This window comes from Equus caballus, chromosome 1, assembly GCF_041296265.1.
Source record: "Equus caballus isolate H_3958 breed thoroughbred chromosome 1, TB-T2T, whole genome shotgun sequence".
Taxonomy (NCBI): Eukaryota; Metazoa; Chordata; class Mammalia; order Perissodactyla; family Equidae; genus Equus; species Equus caballus.
The window spans coordinates 167723224-167740076 of record NC_091684.1 but is presented as its reverse complement, the minus strand read 5'-3'; the positions used below and the strand labels follow the sequence as shown (position 1 = coordinate 167740076).

General features: G+C 37.9%; 1 protein-coding gene across 4 annotated transcripts in view; it reads left to right on the top strand.

The window, feature by feature from the left end:
- SLC12A6 (solute carrier family 12 member 6) overlaps positions 1-16853 on the top strand; it is an 82717-nt gene that overhangs the window by 14827 nt on the left and 51037 nt on the right. Inside the window, exon 1 of one of the 4 annotated variants that reach the window (XM_023620702.2) lies at positions 1082-1392. The exons of the other annotated variants lie outside the window; for them this stretch is intronic. Coding sequence (XP_023476470.1) covers positions 1269-1392 — 124 coding nt within the window. The 5' untranslated portion in view covers positions 1082-1268. Of the gene's footprint in view, positions 1-1081; positions 1393-16853 lie in introns of those variants that run through there. 4 annotated transcript variants of the gene reach the window in all.

Sequence of the window (16853 nt, the reverse complement as noted above, 5' to 3'; positions counted from 1 at the left end):
AGTTGGGCTTCACCATTTACAAACTCTGTAACTTTGGGCAAGTTCCTTAGCCTAATGTTTCCATGATGATTAAATGAGATCATAATGAAAAGTTTCTAGTGCACTGCAGAGCACAAAGTAGGTCTTTAACTACTGTTAGTTTCCATCTCTTTTAGAAGTGGCATATATTCAAATAAACGGATTATAAGCCATCATTCCTTCTCGGTTAAGTTTAGCACCATCTTACTTGTCAGGTGTTACAACAAAGCCCTTATATTACGTCATCAACTTGGAAGTTAGCACAGGGCTCAACTGACTGAATGCCCTTGTCTAAGTGTAGGTGGGGCCTCACACTCTGTAGTTAAAGTAATCAACTGAGAACTTGACACAAACAGTTATCTGATAAAATATACCAAGAGATAAGTATGCTATTTTAAGTGTGTGCTGAAGGAACTAGGAACCTCTTAATCAGTGGGATTTTCTTGGAAATTTTTTCTTTAAAGCATGATGTTTAAATTCTGTACAATATGAAAAATTCTGAACTCTTTAAAAAATATTTTGCTCCTTTAAACAAACTTGGACTCTTGGGAAAGTTAATGTCTCTTCTTGGATGTCTTGTACACACTACAGCATCTAGAATTATGCCACATGTGAAATATGTAGGTGTTCGTTAAATACTTGGTGAACGTTCTCATCAGAAAGAGAAGAAACTTTGAGTTGCGTGACTGTTTTCCGTATGCTTTGAAATAAAGCAGCAACAACAGAAACTTACAAATAGCTTATGGTTCATTTTCTAAATTGGCGTCATGTCTTTAAAGAGGAAAGTTTGTAAAATGAACTGCTGCCTAATCTTTCTCTTGTGAAATTTGAGGGCAGAGACTGAGATCATGATGGTGCATGCAGGAGTAGAAATAACTTAAGTGAAGGAAACAAGTGGGTGGCAGGTCATGAATTCTGCCCACTCTCCAGCTTTTGGCAGCTCCGGGAAAGCAGCCTAAACAGTTCTTGGGATTTTTGAGTTTAATAACAATAAGTAAAGGGTGGAGTGTTGAATCCTTTTGAATGACTGATAAACACTGTGGAAGGCGTGTCTTTCAGCGTTCCACTCCCTTGGGGCTGGGGCTGAAGGTAGGTCACGTGAACTGAAAGTACTTCCCGATTCCCAGCCTCGGTCTCCAGTAGGCAGTAATCAGAGTCTGAAAGGGGCACAGCAAGGAAAAGGTAGGCAGGGAAAGTAGACTGGAAGGAAGTTTAAATACAGCAAAAGCACGGTATTTCTAACTATAACAATGCCACACTTTACGGTGACTAAGGTAGAGGACCCAGAGGAGGGGGCAGCAGCTTCGGTCTCCCGAGAAGGGGAGCCCAGCTTAGCAGAAATAAAAGACTGGATTCAATATTCAGATGAACCAGGTGAGTACTCAACTTGGCAGCTTTTGGAACCTGTAGGGTTTTTCGTGAAAGAAATGGTAACTAGAATATTCAAAATACCTCCCTAAGGATGGAGAAAAAGTAGTGTGGTTAAAGTGTTTCTCAGTCAACTGTTTCACTCCCTGGTATATCTGATAACTTATCTTACTTTTTTCACATTCTGGTTTGTTTTTCCCTACAATGAGTTCTGTGTTCATTACCTACAGGTGAAACTGAATCAGTGGTAACGCATGAAAAGAGTTTTCAAGCAAAAAGGCGCAGAAAAGTCAATTTGTGCAGAATTTAGAATTCACTCTTTGCTAAGATAGTTTAAATTATCTAGAAAAGCACATAAAGAAGGAGCATGGTTCAGTAGTTTGTAGAGTGGACTTTGCACTTGTGACTTTTCAAGTTATTCAGTGTTTTGCCTCACTTTACCAGTTAAACAGTAATTCAATAGTGAGCGGTCTAAGAATTCTTTCATGAAAGAACAGAAGTACAGGAGAGCATTATGACGACCAGCATAGCGTCAGCTTTAATAAATGTGATGAATGTGATTATCCCTATTATTTTCTCTAAATGGTAACAGTTAAACTTGCTGGAGGAATTGTGGCTTTGAGTTTTTAAACATGCAATTAAAATCTTAGTCAATATTATGGTGTTGAATATAGTCGTGGTTTGAAGCCCTTTATTTTTTAAGTCTGTAAATTTCGTAGATTGTCAGAAACTCCTCTGCTATGTGACTAAAGGCTAAGGGAATAAGTAATCTCTCAAAATCCTTTTTGATTCCATGATTCTAACTTTCCTCTTTAGCAAGTAACATATCACAATTCCTTGCTGTAAACAGGTATTGACTCTCTTGTTTTACCAAGCCTTCGTGAATTTTTAAGAATCTGTAACTTAAGGAAAAGGACTATCAAAAAAAAATTCCTCTTGTTTATTTTCTCCTTCTAGTGAGAGAATTTACTAGGGGAAGATAAAGAATGAAGGTTTTATGGAAACTCTGTCTCCCAGGTTATTTTCATTTTGCTGAGTAGTCAGGGTGATAAGTTGAAAGTAAGTTTTATCTACTTTGAAATTGAGCCTGATTCTCCACAACTTTAGCTCAAAGAAGTTAACTTCTCTTTTGGGATTGTGTCTATTTGAAGCTGTACTTTCTTAGTTGCATATGTTTGCTGCCCTTAGATTTTCATCCCTTTAGGCTTTTGTCTTTGCTGTTGTCTTCATTAATTTCACAAAATGACATCTATCTGTTCCTTATTTCGCTTCTCATTGTTTTTTATTTCCTTTCTTCATCGCGTCTGCTGTTTTATTATTTCATATTTACTGATCCAGTAATGTTTGAAGAAATCTGCTTTATTCAGATTAGAGCAGTGTTGAAATCATTTGATTTATTAGCAACCACCTAGAAATCCATAAAAATTTTTGGTAGCAAGCAATTTTGTAATAAGTGACATTCCCAGGCTTAATTTAGTTATTCCATAGTGATTGCTTTGGTCGAGGAAGAAGTGACAGATACATCTAGCTTGAATTTAGTAAGGCTTTTTATTTGGCATTTTCCGTGACAGCCCAGAAAGTATCCACTTGAATCAAGTGTTGTTTGGTAAGTGAACAACTGATGGGAATATATTATCTAAATTGTATTTATCTTTATTGTAGGGTTAAATTAGGGAATATGGGGAAAACCTGAAAGTTTTGTGTGGTTTTTTTTTTTTTTTTTTACTTTGGAGTAAAATGTTCTTGAAGATAGATGGTGTCTTTGGAGCAGTTGCTTGAAATGCACTAAGTTTTAGTCCCCTGTTCGTCTGAGTTAAAAATTGCTAAACTGATCCTGGTTTTGTTGCTAGTACTTCTAGCACTAGCCAGGTATGTGACCAGTTGCTTTTTGTGCTTTTTTTTTTTTTTTGATGAGAAACATTGGCCCTGAGCTAACATCTGTGCCAATCTTCCTCTTTTTGCTTGAGGAAGATTGTCCCTGAGCTAACATCTGTGGCCATCTTCCTCTATTTTATATGTGGGATGCCACCACAGCATGGCTTCAAGAGTGGCGTGTAGGCCTGTGCCTGGGATCTGAACCTGCAAACCCTGGGCTGCCGAAGGAGAGTGCACCAACTTAACCACTGTGCCACCGGGCCGGCCACTGTGCTTTTCATTCTTTATTTGTGAGGAGAGGAAAATACGTGCTGTCGTATAAATTGAACATATTTAGAAAGCAGATCATCCTTTAAAGTGTGTTTTTTAAAAGATGAGATTTATTTGAACTAAGCAGGTAATTTGAGATAAAATATATGAATACAGACATCTAAACTAACTTTATTTTTTATTTTATTGTGGTCATATTGGTTTATAACATATAAATTTTAGGTGTATTTCAACTTTTGTATAGACTGCATCCTGTTCACCACCAAAAGTCTAGTTTCCATCTGTCACCGTACCTATGTGCCCCTTTACTCCTCTCACCCTCCCCGACCCCCTTCCCCTCTGGTAACCACTGCCGACTGAAATAGTCTAGGTAATATTAGTGAAGGAGTTTATTCAGTAATCAGAGTGAGGAGTTCAAGCCCTGGGAAACAGTTCAACAGAGTGTACATGCGGAACTGCTCCCAGGTGTGTGTGTTTAAGTGCTGCTTATATATCTTTCACAAACACTGTACATGCAGGGAAGAGGGGGGAAGAAAACCAGGTTTCATATATGTTAAAAAGGGATAGGGTACATCTTTTTCCTCTAGACTTTACATTAAAAATAACATAAACAGGAATTTCTTGGTTATACATCAGACAAGTTCAGGGATGTTGATGTTATCTATGTGGAGGGAGGCAAGGACCAGGGTCCTTAATGATTCCCTTAATCTCTAAGAAATGCAGCTGGGGATGCAGGAGCTAGGTACCCTTTGTCTTTTCCCGTTGCAGATTTCTCCAGCTGGCATCTTCAGTCATGAGGTGTGAGGTTGCAAAGTCATTTTGACACAGGCCACAGGTGGCCTGCACGGCTGCTTCACAGTACAGCATGGATTTTATTGTACTGACTTAAAGCCTGTGCAGTTTGTTGGATTCACCTGTTAGACCAGGGAGAGGGGTCCCAAAAAATCTGTCCACACCACCAGTCTGTTCTCCATATCTATGAGTTTGTTTGTTTATCTTCCACATGTAAGTGAAGTCATACGGTAATTGTCTTTCTCAGTCTGACTTATTTCATTTAGCATAATACCTGCAGGGTCCATCCATGTTATGGCAAATGGCACAGTTTTGTCTCCTTTTTTGTGGCTGAGTAGTATTCCACCGTGTCTATCTACCACATCTTTATCTATTTATCTGTTGATGGGCACTTGGGTTGCTTCCAAGCCTTGGATATTGTAAATAATGCTGCAGTGGACATAGGGATGCATATATCTTTTCAAAATAGTGTTTTCATGTTCTTTGGATAAATACCCAGAAGTGGAATAGCTGGATCTTATGTATTTCTAGTTTTAATTTTTTGAGACATCTCCATACTGTTTTCCATGGTGGCTACACCAGTTTACATTCCCACTAGCAGTGTGTAAGGGTTGTTTTTTCTCCACATCCTCTCCAACACTTGTTATTTCTCATCTTTTTGATAATAGCTATTCTGACTGGTGTGAGGTGATATCTTATTGTAGTTTTGATTTGTTGAACATGTTTTCATGTGCCTGTTGGTCATCTGTATATCTTCTTTGGAAAAATGTCTGTTCAGATTCTCTGCCCATTTTTTGATCGGGTCATTCATCTTTTTGTTGTTGAGTTGTATGAGTTCTTTATATAATTTTTATATTAACCCTTTAGCAGATATATGATTTACAAATATTTTCTCCCAGTTGATGGGTTGTGTTTTTGTTTTGTTGATGGTTTCCTTTGCTGTGCAGAAGCTTTTTAGTTTGATGTAGTCTCATCAACTAATTTTAAAAAGTACGTTAATCCCTGCCATGCTAGCTAGTAGAATGTCCATCGAGTAAAACCCTGCTTAATTTTGATTTCGAAGGGAAGAGCAGAAGCTTCCCTAGCGTCTGTCTTGACTGTTTTCCTCCTCTCCAGTCCAGTTTAGGCGCCCCATCCTAGGTTTCCTCAGCAACCTGTCTATCAAGTCAGCACCTCCCATACTCTGTATTGTAATCATCTGTTTACTTGTCTCTCTCCCCCAGTAGACTAACCTAGTCTCCTTGAGGGTAGAGACCTTTTGGAATCATTTTTATATCTCCAGGTCCAGGTGAATTACACATAATAGGCAATTCAGTGAGTAGATTTGTTCTCTGCCTTCTTTATTCTCCAAACACATGTTCAGTGCAAATATCAGGCCAGGTGTGGTACTTTTTTCCTAAGGCTCCAAAGGCATAGGAGGTATAAGTTCCCCAGCAAAGGTGGTAGAATGGCTTTAGAGCCAGGAACCTGGCTTTGAAGCCCAGTCCTACTAATTATTACTAATTAGGAGTAGTGATAATTTGTATTATTACCTGAGTGACTGGGCAAGTTGTTTAACTTCTCTAATCGTTAGTTTACTCATTGATAAAACAAAAGGAATAACAGTACCTGCTTTACACAGTGGTTGTGAATTACATGGAATTACATGGAAAAATATAAGGCACTTAACACATGACACAGCACTCAAAGGTAAGAGCTACCTTTTACTTCTTATATTGGGATTAATGGTTTAATAAAAACAAAAAGAAACTGCTTTGAATAACAGATGGAAAGAATAATAATATTGCCTGGAGGGGACCCTGGACAGGTATGGCAGAGGATGGGACACAACTGATTGTTGAAGGGAGGTCTAGAGAAGACAATTACAAGCAATAGGAAGAATTAGAAGGTATGAGAGGAAGATGTAGTGCATATGGGAAACAAAAGTTTAAGGTAGTTAGCACATTGGGCCTGTGGTAGAGAGAGCTAAGAGATGGGGCTACTTAATGAAGTGTTATCAATTTCATCCTCTCTCCACTCTGGAATAGTGATGTTAAAGCCTTTTTAGAGATAAGAAACTGAGGCTGTAGACACTAACTTGCCTCAGGCTACAAGGTGAGTAGTAGCAGAGCCAGTGTGCAAACTTCTAAATTTTCTGTGCTTTCCATCATACCATGATGCCAAGTCCTAGCTTAATAAGAATAAGAGAAAGTTACTTTATATTTTAATGTGCATGCCACAGGATTTGATGTGAGCATTATCAAACCTGTGATTTTTTTATAACAATACAACAGAGTTTTCCTGTTTATTACATTTACTTAATCAGGTATAAATGTTACATTTGTTCATTTATTTATTTATTGAGTTTAGGTATTTCTGTGAAATAATTTTCCCAAATCCTCTCACTCCTCAGATCTTCTTAAGAGTGTCTAAGGATTAGACAGATTTTGACTGCTGAATTTGCCTTCACTTGATACAGATGGCAGGTTGCAAGGTTTCCCCTTCCTTTGAAATAGAGTTCTAAGGAAATTTTCAGAAACAGACCTATAGCAGAAAAGAAAGGAACATATTGGAGATGAACAGCATCTCCAGACATTAACTCTCAAGTAATCCAGATGGTATGAGAGCGTACTGTGAGAGAGATTTCATGTTAAATGGAGTTTAAATTTTATTAAGAACTCACAAAAGTTAGACTGTTAAACTAAACGTTAGTTCTGCTAGTTACCCATGAAAGCTTATGTTCTAAAGAAGTTGATATGACTACTTTCTTTTATTGACTGACGTTAAAATAGGTTAAATAGACAACTAAAGAGCTGCTTTGTATTGATAAAAAAAATCTGTAGTGAAGATTTAAAAGCTTTATTTTTATTTTTTTAACTGTTTAGATGAGGTTTTTACCAACTCAACTAACAAATTCATATCTACATGTTTTAAAATCTCAGGGTCAAAAGTTTATCCTTAAACTTGGCTTGATGAGGCATGTTTTTCTGCCTGCCTCCCCACCCCTCAATCGTTGTCAGACAGACTAACAACTCTTCCCGATTCTTTTTACCATGTATTTTTTTTTTTTTTACTGTATCTAAGACCTTAATAAAAGAATACAAATTTGAGTCTGATTCCTTTCAGTTCTTTACATCTTAAAGCTTTATTTAGATTATTGACCCTTCATCATATTACACTCTGACAATCGTGAACACTTCTTGTTCCCTATTTCAATACTGTTATCACCAGATTTTTAGAGTCTCCCACTCCCCAAATTTTTCTTGCTTAATGTACCAACCTTCTGTGTACTATCTGCTGCTTTTGCTCCAAAGGAGACATACGAGATCAGAACTGATTTAATTCTATAAAGATAAAAATTTTCCAAAATGTACATGCATGCATGCATATGCATATTGCTTATTTTTATATTTTATAAATATATTTATATTTTCTATTATATTTATAACTAATTTATGAATATATTTACATTTTATATTCTATACTTAAAGCAACATTTACTTTAGGATTATAAAAACATATTTAGTGTAATTTTAGCATGTTATAAAATATTCAGAAAGTTTTCAAATTTCAGACTGAATTCGAACATAAGGCATAGCTTACAAAACTGATTATAAGCTGGTAAACTTTAAAGAATCTAGCATTTTTTGCCTTTGCCAGGTTGAAAGGGGAAACAGTTTTACATTAAAAAACGTCATCGACATTATAGTAATAATTGTTGAGCACCTACTATATGCCAGGAGCTTTTCAAATACTGCCCTGGTGTTTGTGAGGATCAACCACCAGGGCAGGTAACCATTGTCACTGTTTTAGAGATGAGGAAAGTGAGGTGCCGAGAAATTAGGTTATTTAAGTTGTAGGTGTGAAATTCAAACTAAAGTCTCTGTGGCTATAGCCTTTTTTCTTTTCACCACACCATCCCTCTACGTTAAACACTTACATAATTATTTATGTTTTATGAACTAGGCTGCTGTGTTTTCTCAGTAGTTACTAATTCTTAGGTTCCATTTCTTTTCTTCATATCTTTATTCTTCTTTTCTTTGTTTTCAGGGATTTCTCAAAATTAATTGACAGTAACTTGCTGCTTCTACCTTTTCGTGTGTTGGCTTGCTTTTTTATTTGGTGTAGAGTATTTCCAAATATAGAAAATTCTTTCACATGATGCTAAAATTGAGAAATCTGAACAGGCAAGGAACTGGGCTTAACCTGATAGTCCTTATTAGCCCTCCACTCCTTGAATTTCTACAGAGATGCACACTTAGGGAGATAGGAATAGGAGGCTTGAAGACTAAAGGTTAATGATGGAAAAAATGGGGATATGGAGTAAGTGAAAGAATTCAATTTCAGTGTAACTTTTAAGAGTAAATATACCTCTGAAGGTATCAAAGATGCGTTTATTTTAGTGTGATAGAAAAAACTGTATTATTTTATTTCATAAATCTTATTACTTAAAATGAAGCTAGGTAAAAACACAAGCCTGTTTAGAGAAAAGTACTAATATAGGTAGAACATAGACATGGTAAAGATTGAATATGGTGCATAAATAACATAAATGATTTTGATGCATTCCAAACCCCCATATAGTGAATTAGATCTCATTTCCTTTCCTGTGTGTTCTTTATACTGCAGTGTATATATAACCTTTTTGTGACAAGAGATTTCTGTGGTTGTATTAGAAATGGTGAACCTATAGTAAGAGTCCTTTTCAAAAGCCGTCTTCATCTTTCTCCTACCACATAGCCTTTGTTCACATATTTTTCTTCTGCTTTCTACTCCTTGTCTACCATAAAAATTTGCACAAACCCACGTCATCTCAAGACTAGGCTCATACTCACTTCCTCCAAGATGATTTGCCTAATCCTCTACCCCATCTTTAATTATTCCATCAGTATCCATCAGCACTCAAATATACTTTGCAGTGTGCCCTGAACTTGCAATAGCTTTGTAATTATATTTATCTCTCTTCAACTGTATTGTGAATTATATGAGAGTGAGGGATACTGTTTTAATATTTTTTGAAAATTATATATTTTTATTTTTTTATTATGGAAAATTTCAAACTCACAAAAGTTAAGTGACTTTCTATTCATTTCTCTTACCTGTTGATGTTTTTCTTTATTTTTAGATGTTCTTTATATTTAGGGATATCAACCCTTTGTGATTGTAAATATTCCTTTTAAAGTTTTATTGAGGTATAATTGACATAAATTAAACTGCACATATTTAAAGTGTATAGTTTGATGAGTTTTGACATGTGTGTACAACCCTGAAATAATTAGCGTAATCAATATCATGAACAGTCCATCACCTCCAAAAATTTCCTTGTACTCTTTTATATCCCACTCGCTTAATTCTCTGGTCCCCAGGCGACCATTGATCTGCTTTCTGTCACTATATATTAGTTTACATATCTTAGAATTTTATATGAATGGAATCATACAGTCTGTGCTCTCTTCTGTCTGACTGCTTTCATACAACATAATTATTTTGAGATTCATCCATCTAGTCAGTATCCTTTAAATCTGACTAACTTTCAGATCTTCCTTATTTCTCAGAGCTTAACCTTTAGGGCTGTAGTTGAAAATGATTCAACCCACAAATGTCTGGATGTCACAGATGCTTTTTAAAATTTTGACTTAATGCCGAGGTTTAAATGTTTTTAGGCCTAGTCTGTAAACAGGAATTGCTTTCCAGAGAGGGTTCTGGGAAGGTGACATCTCACTATCCCTCTGTTCCTAATTCTAGCCTATATCTGCCTCTGTTGAGCCAAATGGCCCCTGGAGCCAATGAACAGTTAGGTGCAAGTGAGGCCTTGGCTCTCTGGAAGCTCCATCAGGGAGAACTGGCCCAAGACTTGTTTCTCAAGCGCTGGACAAGAGCCTTGGGGTGAGGATAAGAAGGGCAGATTCAGGAAAGAGCTTGGCTTGGTAGAGATCCATGGACTCCTGGGCAGAAGGAGAAAGGGAAAGAGCCAGTGGACTGCTATCTCCCTATCCCTGAGGCTGGGAGGTATAAAGAGACCTCAGAGCCTGGAGGCTTCTTCCTGGGCCGGCACAGGGCTGGCGGCTTGCCTGCTGCACTGCCCACCTACAGGAGTAGATCGCTTTGTCTTTCTGTTCCCTTGAGACTGCTATCACTTGCGGTCCTCCAACAACGAAACCTAAGCCCCTCTGAGGCAACAAAGGAAAACAAGCCATCTGGGGAAGCCAGGCAACCGGAAAGAGAAAAACCTCTTAGAATAAACAATGTAGTGGACCAGCTAAATAGAAATGCTAGAGGAGACAGTAACTTGAGTATGAAAATAATAAATAATAGAAGCATTTAAGGAAGTTGAAGTGAAATACAAAAAGGAGTAAAAAATTTATGGAGCAAAAACTATGATTTCCCAGGTAAATACGTATTACCACCTGACTCAACCCGTGCACACACACTTCTGTTTTTGTGGGTTTTTTTGTTTTTTTTTTTTTACTATCTTCACTAAAATGTAAGCACCATAAGGGCAGAAACTTTTTCTTTTATGTATACTGCTGATCTGTTGTCAACACTCAATGCCTAGAACACTATCTTGCACTTAATAAGCACCCAGTACATGATTATTGAATAAAAGAATGAATATGATCATTTATTGGCCCAGAAGATCAAGTGGAAGAAATATTTCAGAGCCAAAAATACAAAGAGATTGGAAAAAGAAAAGATGAGAAAGCTGGAGGATAGATTCAGGACACCTAACATGTCTAATATAAGTTCCAGACAAAGGAACAAATGGAGAAGCAATAATTTAAACAAATAGAAAAAAATTTTCTGAGCTAAAGACATGAGTGTGCAGAGTGAAGTTCCCGGGAAGATCAGTGATGAAAAACACACACCTGGGGTTATCCTGATAAAAATTTTGAATTCCGAGGATTCATCTTGGAGGCTTCTAGGTAGAACATGTTATACCTTTAAAGTATCAGACTGGCATCAGAATTCTAATCCACAACACTGGAAAGTAGGAGATGGTGGAAGAGTGTCCACAGATCACCAAGAGAAAAAGACCATAATCCCAAATCCCTATTCCCAGTGAAGATACCACTCTCCCTACAAGGGGGAACTATATTATCAATATACAAAAATTTAAAGAGTCTGTCACCCACCTAACCCCTCTGAAAGTATTTAAGAAAGGTTTTTAACCAAATAAATGAGCCAGAACAGAAATCACAAGGTGAAAGGGATAGAAATAGTGGAAAATGACAGACTTTCTGGGAATGTGCTATATAAATGCTAAGTAGGGACTCTAACGCAAAGGGATATACCTTAGGGAACAATTCAATAATATTTATGATGTAAGAGTACGAAATATGTCAAAGCAGAACCTCAAAATTGTGGGAGGAAAAAGAGGTAAAAGCTTTCCAAATGGAGATGAGGCGGGGAAAAAGTGCCAATAGGTACCTGTAAAGCTGCTCAGCATCTTTAGTCATCAGGGAAATGTACATCAAAACCACAATGAAACACCACTTCACATCCACTAGGATGGCTTTCATCAAAAAGACGGGCAATAACAAATGTTGACTAGGATGTGGAAAAATTGAAACCTTCATATACTTCTGGTGGGAACATAAAGTGGGGCAACCAGTTTGGAAAACCATTTGGCAGTTCCTCAAAAAGTTAAACACAGAGTTACATATGACCCAGCAATTCTACTCCTAGATACATACCCAGAAGAATGAGAATATATGTCCACACAAAAACTTACACAGGCATACCTTGCAGATATTGCGTGTTTGATTCCAGGCTACCACAATAAAGCGAATATCACAATACAGTGAGTCAGGAATTTTTTTATTTCCTAGTGCGTATAAAAGTTATATTTACACTCTAGTGTAGTCTATTATGTGTGCAATAGCTTTATGTCTACAGAAACAATGTATATACCTTAATTAAAAAATACGTTATTGCTTAAAAATGCCTACCATCATTGAGCCTTCAGCAAGTCGTAATCTTTCCTGGTGGAGGGTCTTGTAAAAAGCACAATATCTGCAAAACGCAATAAAATGAGGTATGCCTGAACAGGAACGTTCATAGCAGCATTTATAACAACCAGAAAAAGATAGAAACAACCCAAATGCCCACTAATTGATGAATAGATAAAATGTGGTATATCCATATAATGCAATATTATTTGGCAATAAAAACAAATGAAGTACTAAAACATGCAACAATATGGATGAACCTTGAAAACATTATGCAAAGTGATAGAAGCCAGTCACAAAAGACCACGTGTTATTCCATTTATATGAAATGTCCAGAATAGGCAAATTTATAGAGACAGAAAATAGATTTGGATTGGGCAAGGTAGGGGAGTGAGATGGAGATTGACTGCTAAAATGGGAGCATGGGTTCTTTTGTGAGGGACCAAAATGTAAAATTGTGACAGTTGCACGACAATGTGAATATATTAAGAAACATTGAATTGAACACTAAATGGGTGGATTATACAGTATGTGAATCATGTCTCAAACTGTCTTTAAATAAAAGGACTAAGTACTGATAACATGCAACAACTTGCATGAATCTCCAAGGCCTTATGCTGAATGAAAGAAGCCAGTATCAAAAGGTTACATACTAAGATTCCTTTTATATATTTTTTAAATTATGAAAGATTGCGACACATATACTAATAATCAAAACATACTTATCTATGTGTGCATCTGTATATATACATATATGCACACTAAAAACAATATTTTTTAAAATTTCAACATACAGCATGTACAGTAGTTTTCTATTTTAACTTCTCTGTATGTTTAAAAATTTAGAAAATGTTAAATTCAGCTTGCATTACACAGTTAACCTTTGACCATGACATGAAATCAGTATAGGCTTTTAAAATATCAGAAATGTTTACCATATCCTCTTAGTCCCCATAACACAAAGCTTTATTAGCTCCTTAGAATTTGAGTGTTTGGATCACTTCCCTCCCTTCCTTGTTAAGGGGGTAGTCTATATGATCAGGCCTTATTCTTGCAAAACCATCTTTTAAAATGAAGGCAACATGAAATATGTTTTTCTACAATGTATGGAAAATAATTTGGATCATCCACAAAGCCAAAGAAAGATGTAAAGTATCAACAATGTGAATGTTTGCAGCAATCCCCAAATCCTTTCTTCTTCTTTGATACTTCTTGCTGAGATTTCTCTTTTCTAATTTAACTGTGTAAGTACTGCCCTCTTCTAAAATTTATACTTTTCTTGGCTGATTAATTTGTGGACTTGGCCCAGGAAACTGTCTTTATTTTTATATTATAGTGTGGGCTTTATTAAATCTGCTTTTTGCTATTATGCTTGCTCTCTTCCACTGGTTATAAACTGTGCATTAAAATCACAGCTATCTTCATGACAGGTGAGTTCTTCAACTTCTAGTGAGTTGACCTGCATATTATTTAGGAAGAGTTTCAACGAAACTTAGTTATTCATGAGTTCAAAACATAACTTACTTCATTTTCATTTTCTTTACACAAATCTGAGGCCCAAACAAAAAAAGTGGTTGTCCGAGAACGTCTCTCTTGCTTGGGACACTCCTAAACAGCACTCGTTTCCTCAGGGGCCTCTATTAATGTAATGCTTATACTGAGCATGTGCACAGAATTTGAAGGATATTGTTGATGAGCATCCAGTTTTGGTGGCAGATCTGCCTGAATCTCCTAGTGTCTCCTTCCACTTCTTCCTGCTTGGAGCCCTGTATTGCCCCCCAGGGCCATCAGTTTCACTTCCTCAGGACAACATTGGGCTGTCCCGCTCCCTGCACTACAGTAGGCCCCTGCTACAAGAGATGTGCTTGAGTGGCCTGGATAAGACTCGTGACTGCTCCTGGTTCTTGGTCCACTCCAGCTTCAGTTACTTTCCTGCTGGCTGCTTTTGTCTCACCACCTTTTCTTTAAGCCAAGTCAGATGGATCAGAGGGAAAATTGCTAAGTGAAGTCTCATAAATTTCTTCAGGACTTGTGTATAGTGTTCTCTGCTCCCATAGACATGTTTGGCTCTGCTTTTTCTCTGCTTCCTGCCTTAATTACCTTTCTCATCCTTTTAGTGTCTAGATTTGTTGGGGAAAATTGGCATGACAGCATTGTGGTCATAGTTTGCTCAGTGATTTTTTTGTTTTCTTTTATGGTTGCACTTTTTTCTGTTCTCTTATTTCCAAGGCTTGATCTTAGCTCCTCTCTCTTTACATTGACTTTTAAGAAAGTTTATCTTTCTGTCTTCAACTCTATGTTTTAATGATGACTTTAAAATCTTTTTTTTTTTTTGGAGGAAGGTTGGCCCTGAGCTAACATCCATGCCCATCTTCCTCCATTTTTTTTTTTCTTTATTGAGGAAGATCAGCCCTGAGCTAACTACTGCCAATCCTCCTCTTTTTGCTGAGGAAGACTGGCCCTGAGCTAACATGCATGCCCATCTTCCTCTACTTTATACGTGGGACATGTATCACAGCATGGCTTTTTGCCAAGGGGTGCCATGTCCGCACTGGGGAACCGAAACGGTGAACCCTGGGCCGCTGAGAAGTGGAACGTGCAAACTTAACCGCTGCGCCACCGGGCCAGCCCCTTATCTTCCTCCATTTTATATGTGGGACGCCTGCCATAGCATGGCTTGATAAGTGGTGCATAGATCTGCACCCAGGATCCAAACCAGCGAAACCCGGCTGCCAGAGCAGAACATGCAAACTTAACCGCTATGCCACCGGGCTGGCCCAAAATCTTTATTTCCTTAATTAACCTTTTATTGAAACTAGTCCTGAATTTCTGTCTCTGGGTATTCTTCTTGGAAATCACTTCACCATAAGTCAAATAACAAACCTGTACTGAACATTTTATAGCATGTACAAAGCTCTATTCTTATAAAAAGTTGTAGTTGTCACAGCAGCATTAAAATAAAGTTCTTGCCCTGAAAGCACTTACACGAGCCAATAGGGCCCTGCCTCCACCCCTACCCCTCAACCACAGATTGATTCACTGGGCCTCCTGTTATTCTCTTTTCTTTTTAAAAACATTTTTTATTCACTTATTTATTTGTTTCCTCCTCTCATTCTTAATCTTGGCAGCTGTGTTGCTGTGGGGCAGGAGGTGGGGGAGTTACTTCCCAACTAGGCGAGCTATGAAAAGAGCCGCACAAATCCACCATTTCCAACCTTAACTGGGCTGTTAACACTATTCGAAAATTCTTCATGTGATCCGAGTTAGTCTCCTTTCTCTAAGTTCCTCAGGAAACTTAAAATGCTCAAGTCCCCAATTGTCCATTCCTGTTGTATTCAGCATATGACAGAACTTCTGCTTCACAGAGTAAACAGGATTTCCCAGATGCCTCTTCCCAAATTCTTACCAACACCTGTATTGACACCCATCCTTTACCTTCCTCCTCCTCCCCCTCCTCCTCCTCCCCCTCCTCCTCCTCCCCCTCCTCCCGCACCCCCACCCCCACCCCCACCATCACCATTTGTGTACCTGTGCTCTGGAGTCTTTCTTGCCTTCTCTTTCCTGTTTTCTACTTCTTTATTGACTCCTTCCCTTCAATATATTAAAATACTCACTATCTCTTTTTCCCCCTGCCTCTCCCTCCCCCTTTTTCTCTCTCTATTCCTCTCTCTCACCAATTGTTGCTCATTTAGTCTCCCAAATATTTCTCAGATCTCTCCCCTTCTCCCCATCCTGCTACTACATTAGTTCAGGTTAGTACATTGTCATTTCTTGTTTCTTGTCTAGTCTCCTGGAGCCATCCATTACAGTAACTACCAGAGGAATTTTTCTCAGATATAAATCTCATCCTTTTACTCCCTCCACTTAAAACCCTGTGGTGTCTCTCCATTGCCCACAAAATAAAGTCTATACTGCTTAGCAGATCATGCATGTACCTTCATGATCTAGAACATCCCACCTTAACAGCCTCTTGTCTATCACTCTTTCATACATACTGAACACTAGATATAACCAGTGTTCTTGCATGTCTCTGTTGTTTCCACACATTTATTTGATCTTCCTGGAGTGTTCTTTCCTCCCATTACCAAACAAACAAATACTCTTCCTTTAAGACTGAGCTCAGGGGCCAACCCGATGGCATAGTGGTTAAGTTAATGTGCTCCACTTCTGCGGCCTGGGGTTCGTGGGTTCAGATCCCAGTCATGGACCTACAAACCACTCATCAAGCCATGCCGTAGTAACATCCCATGTACAAAATAGAGGAAGATGGACACAGATGTTAGCTCAGGGCTAATTTTCCCCAGCAAAAAGAGGAAGGTTGACCACAGATGTTAGCTGAAGGCTGCTCTTCCTCACCAAAAAAAAAAAAGAAGACTGAGCTCAAACATCACTTCTTCCTCGATGGCTTCTCTTTTGCATTCTCTAGGGAATGTAATGTGATGTACACACTCCCATATCTCTTTGTCTATACCGCTAATATAGTACTTTAATCACCCTGATGTAATTAGTTGTCTTACCCATATGTGCTGTAAGCCCCTTAAGGGTACCTATTGTGTTCTATTCGTCTTTGTGTATCCCCCAGCACCTAGCGTATAATCTGAC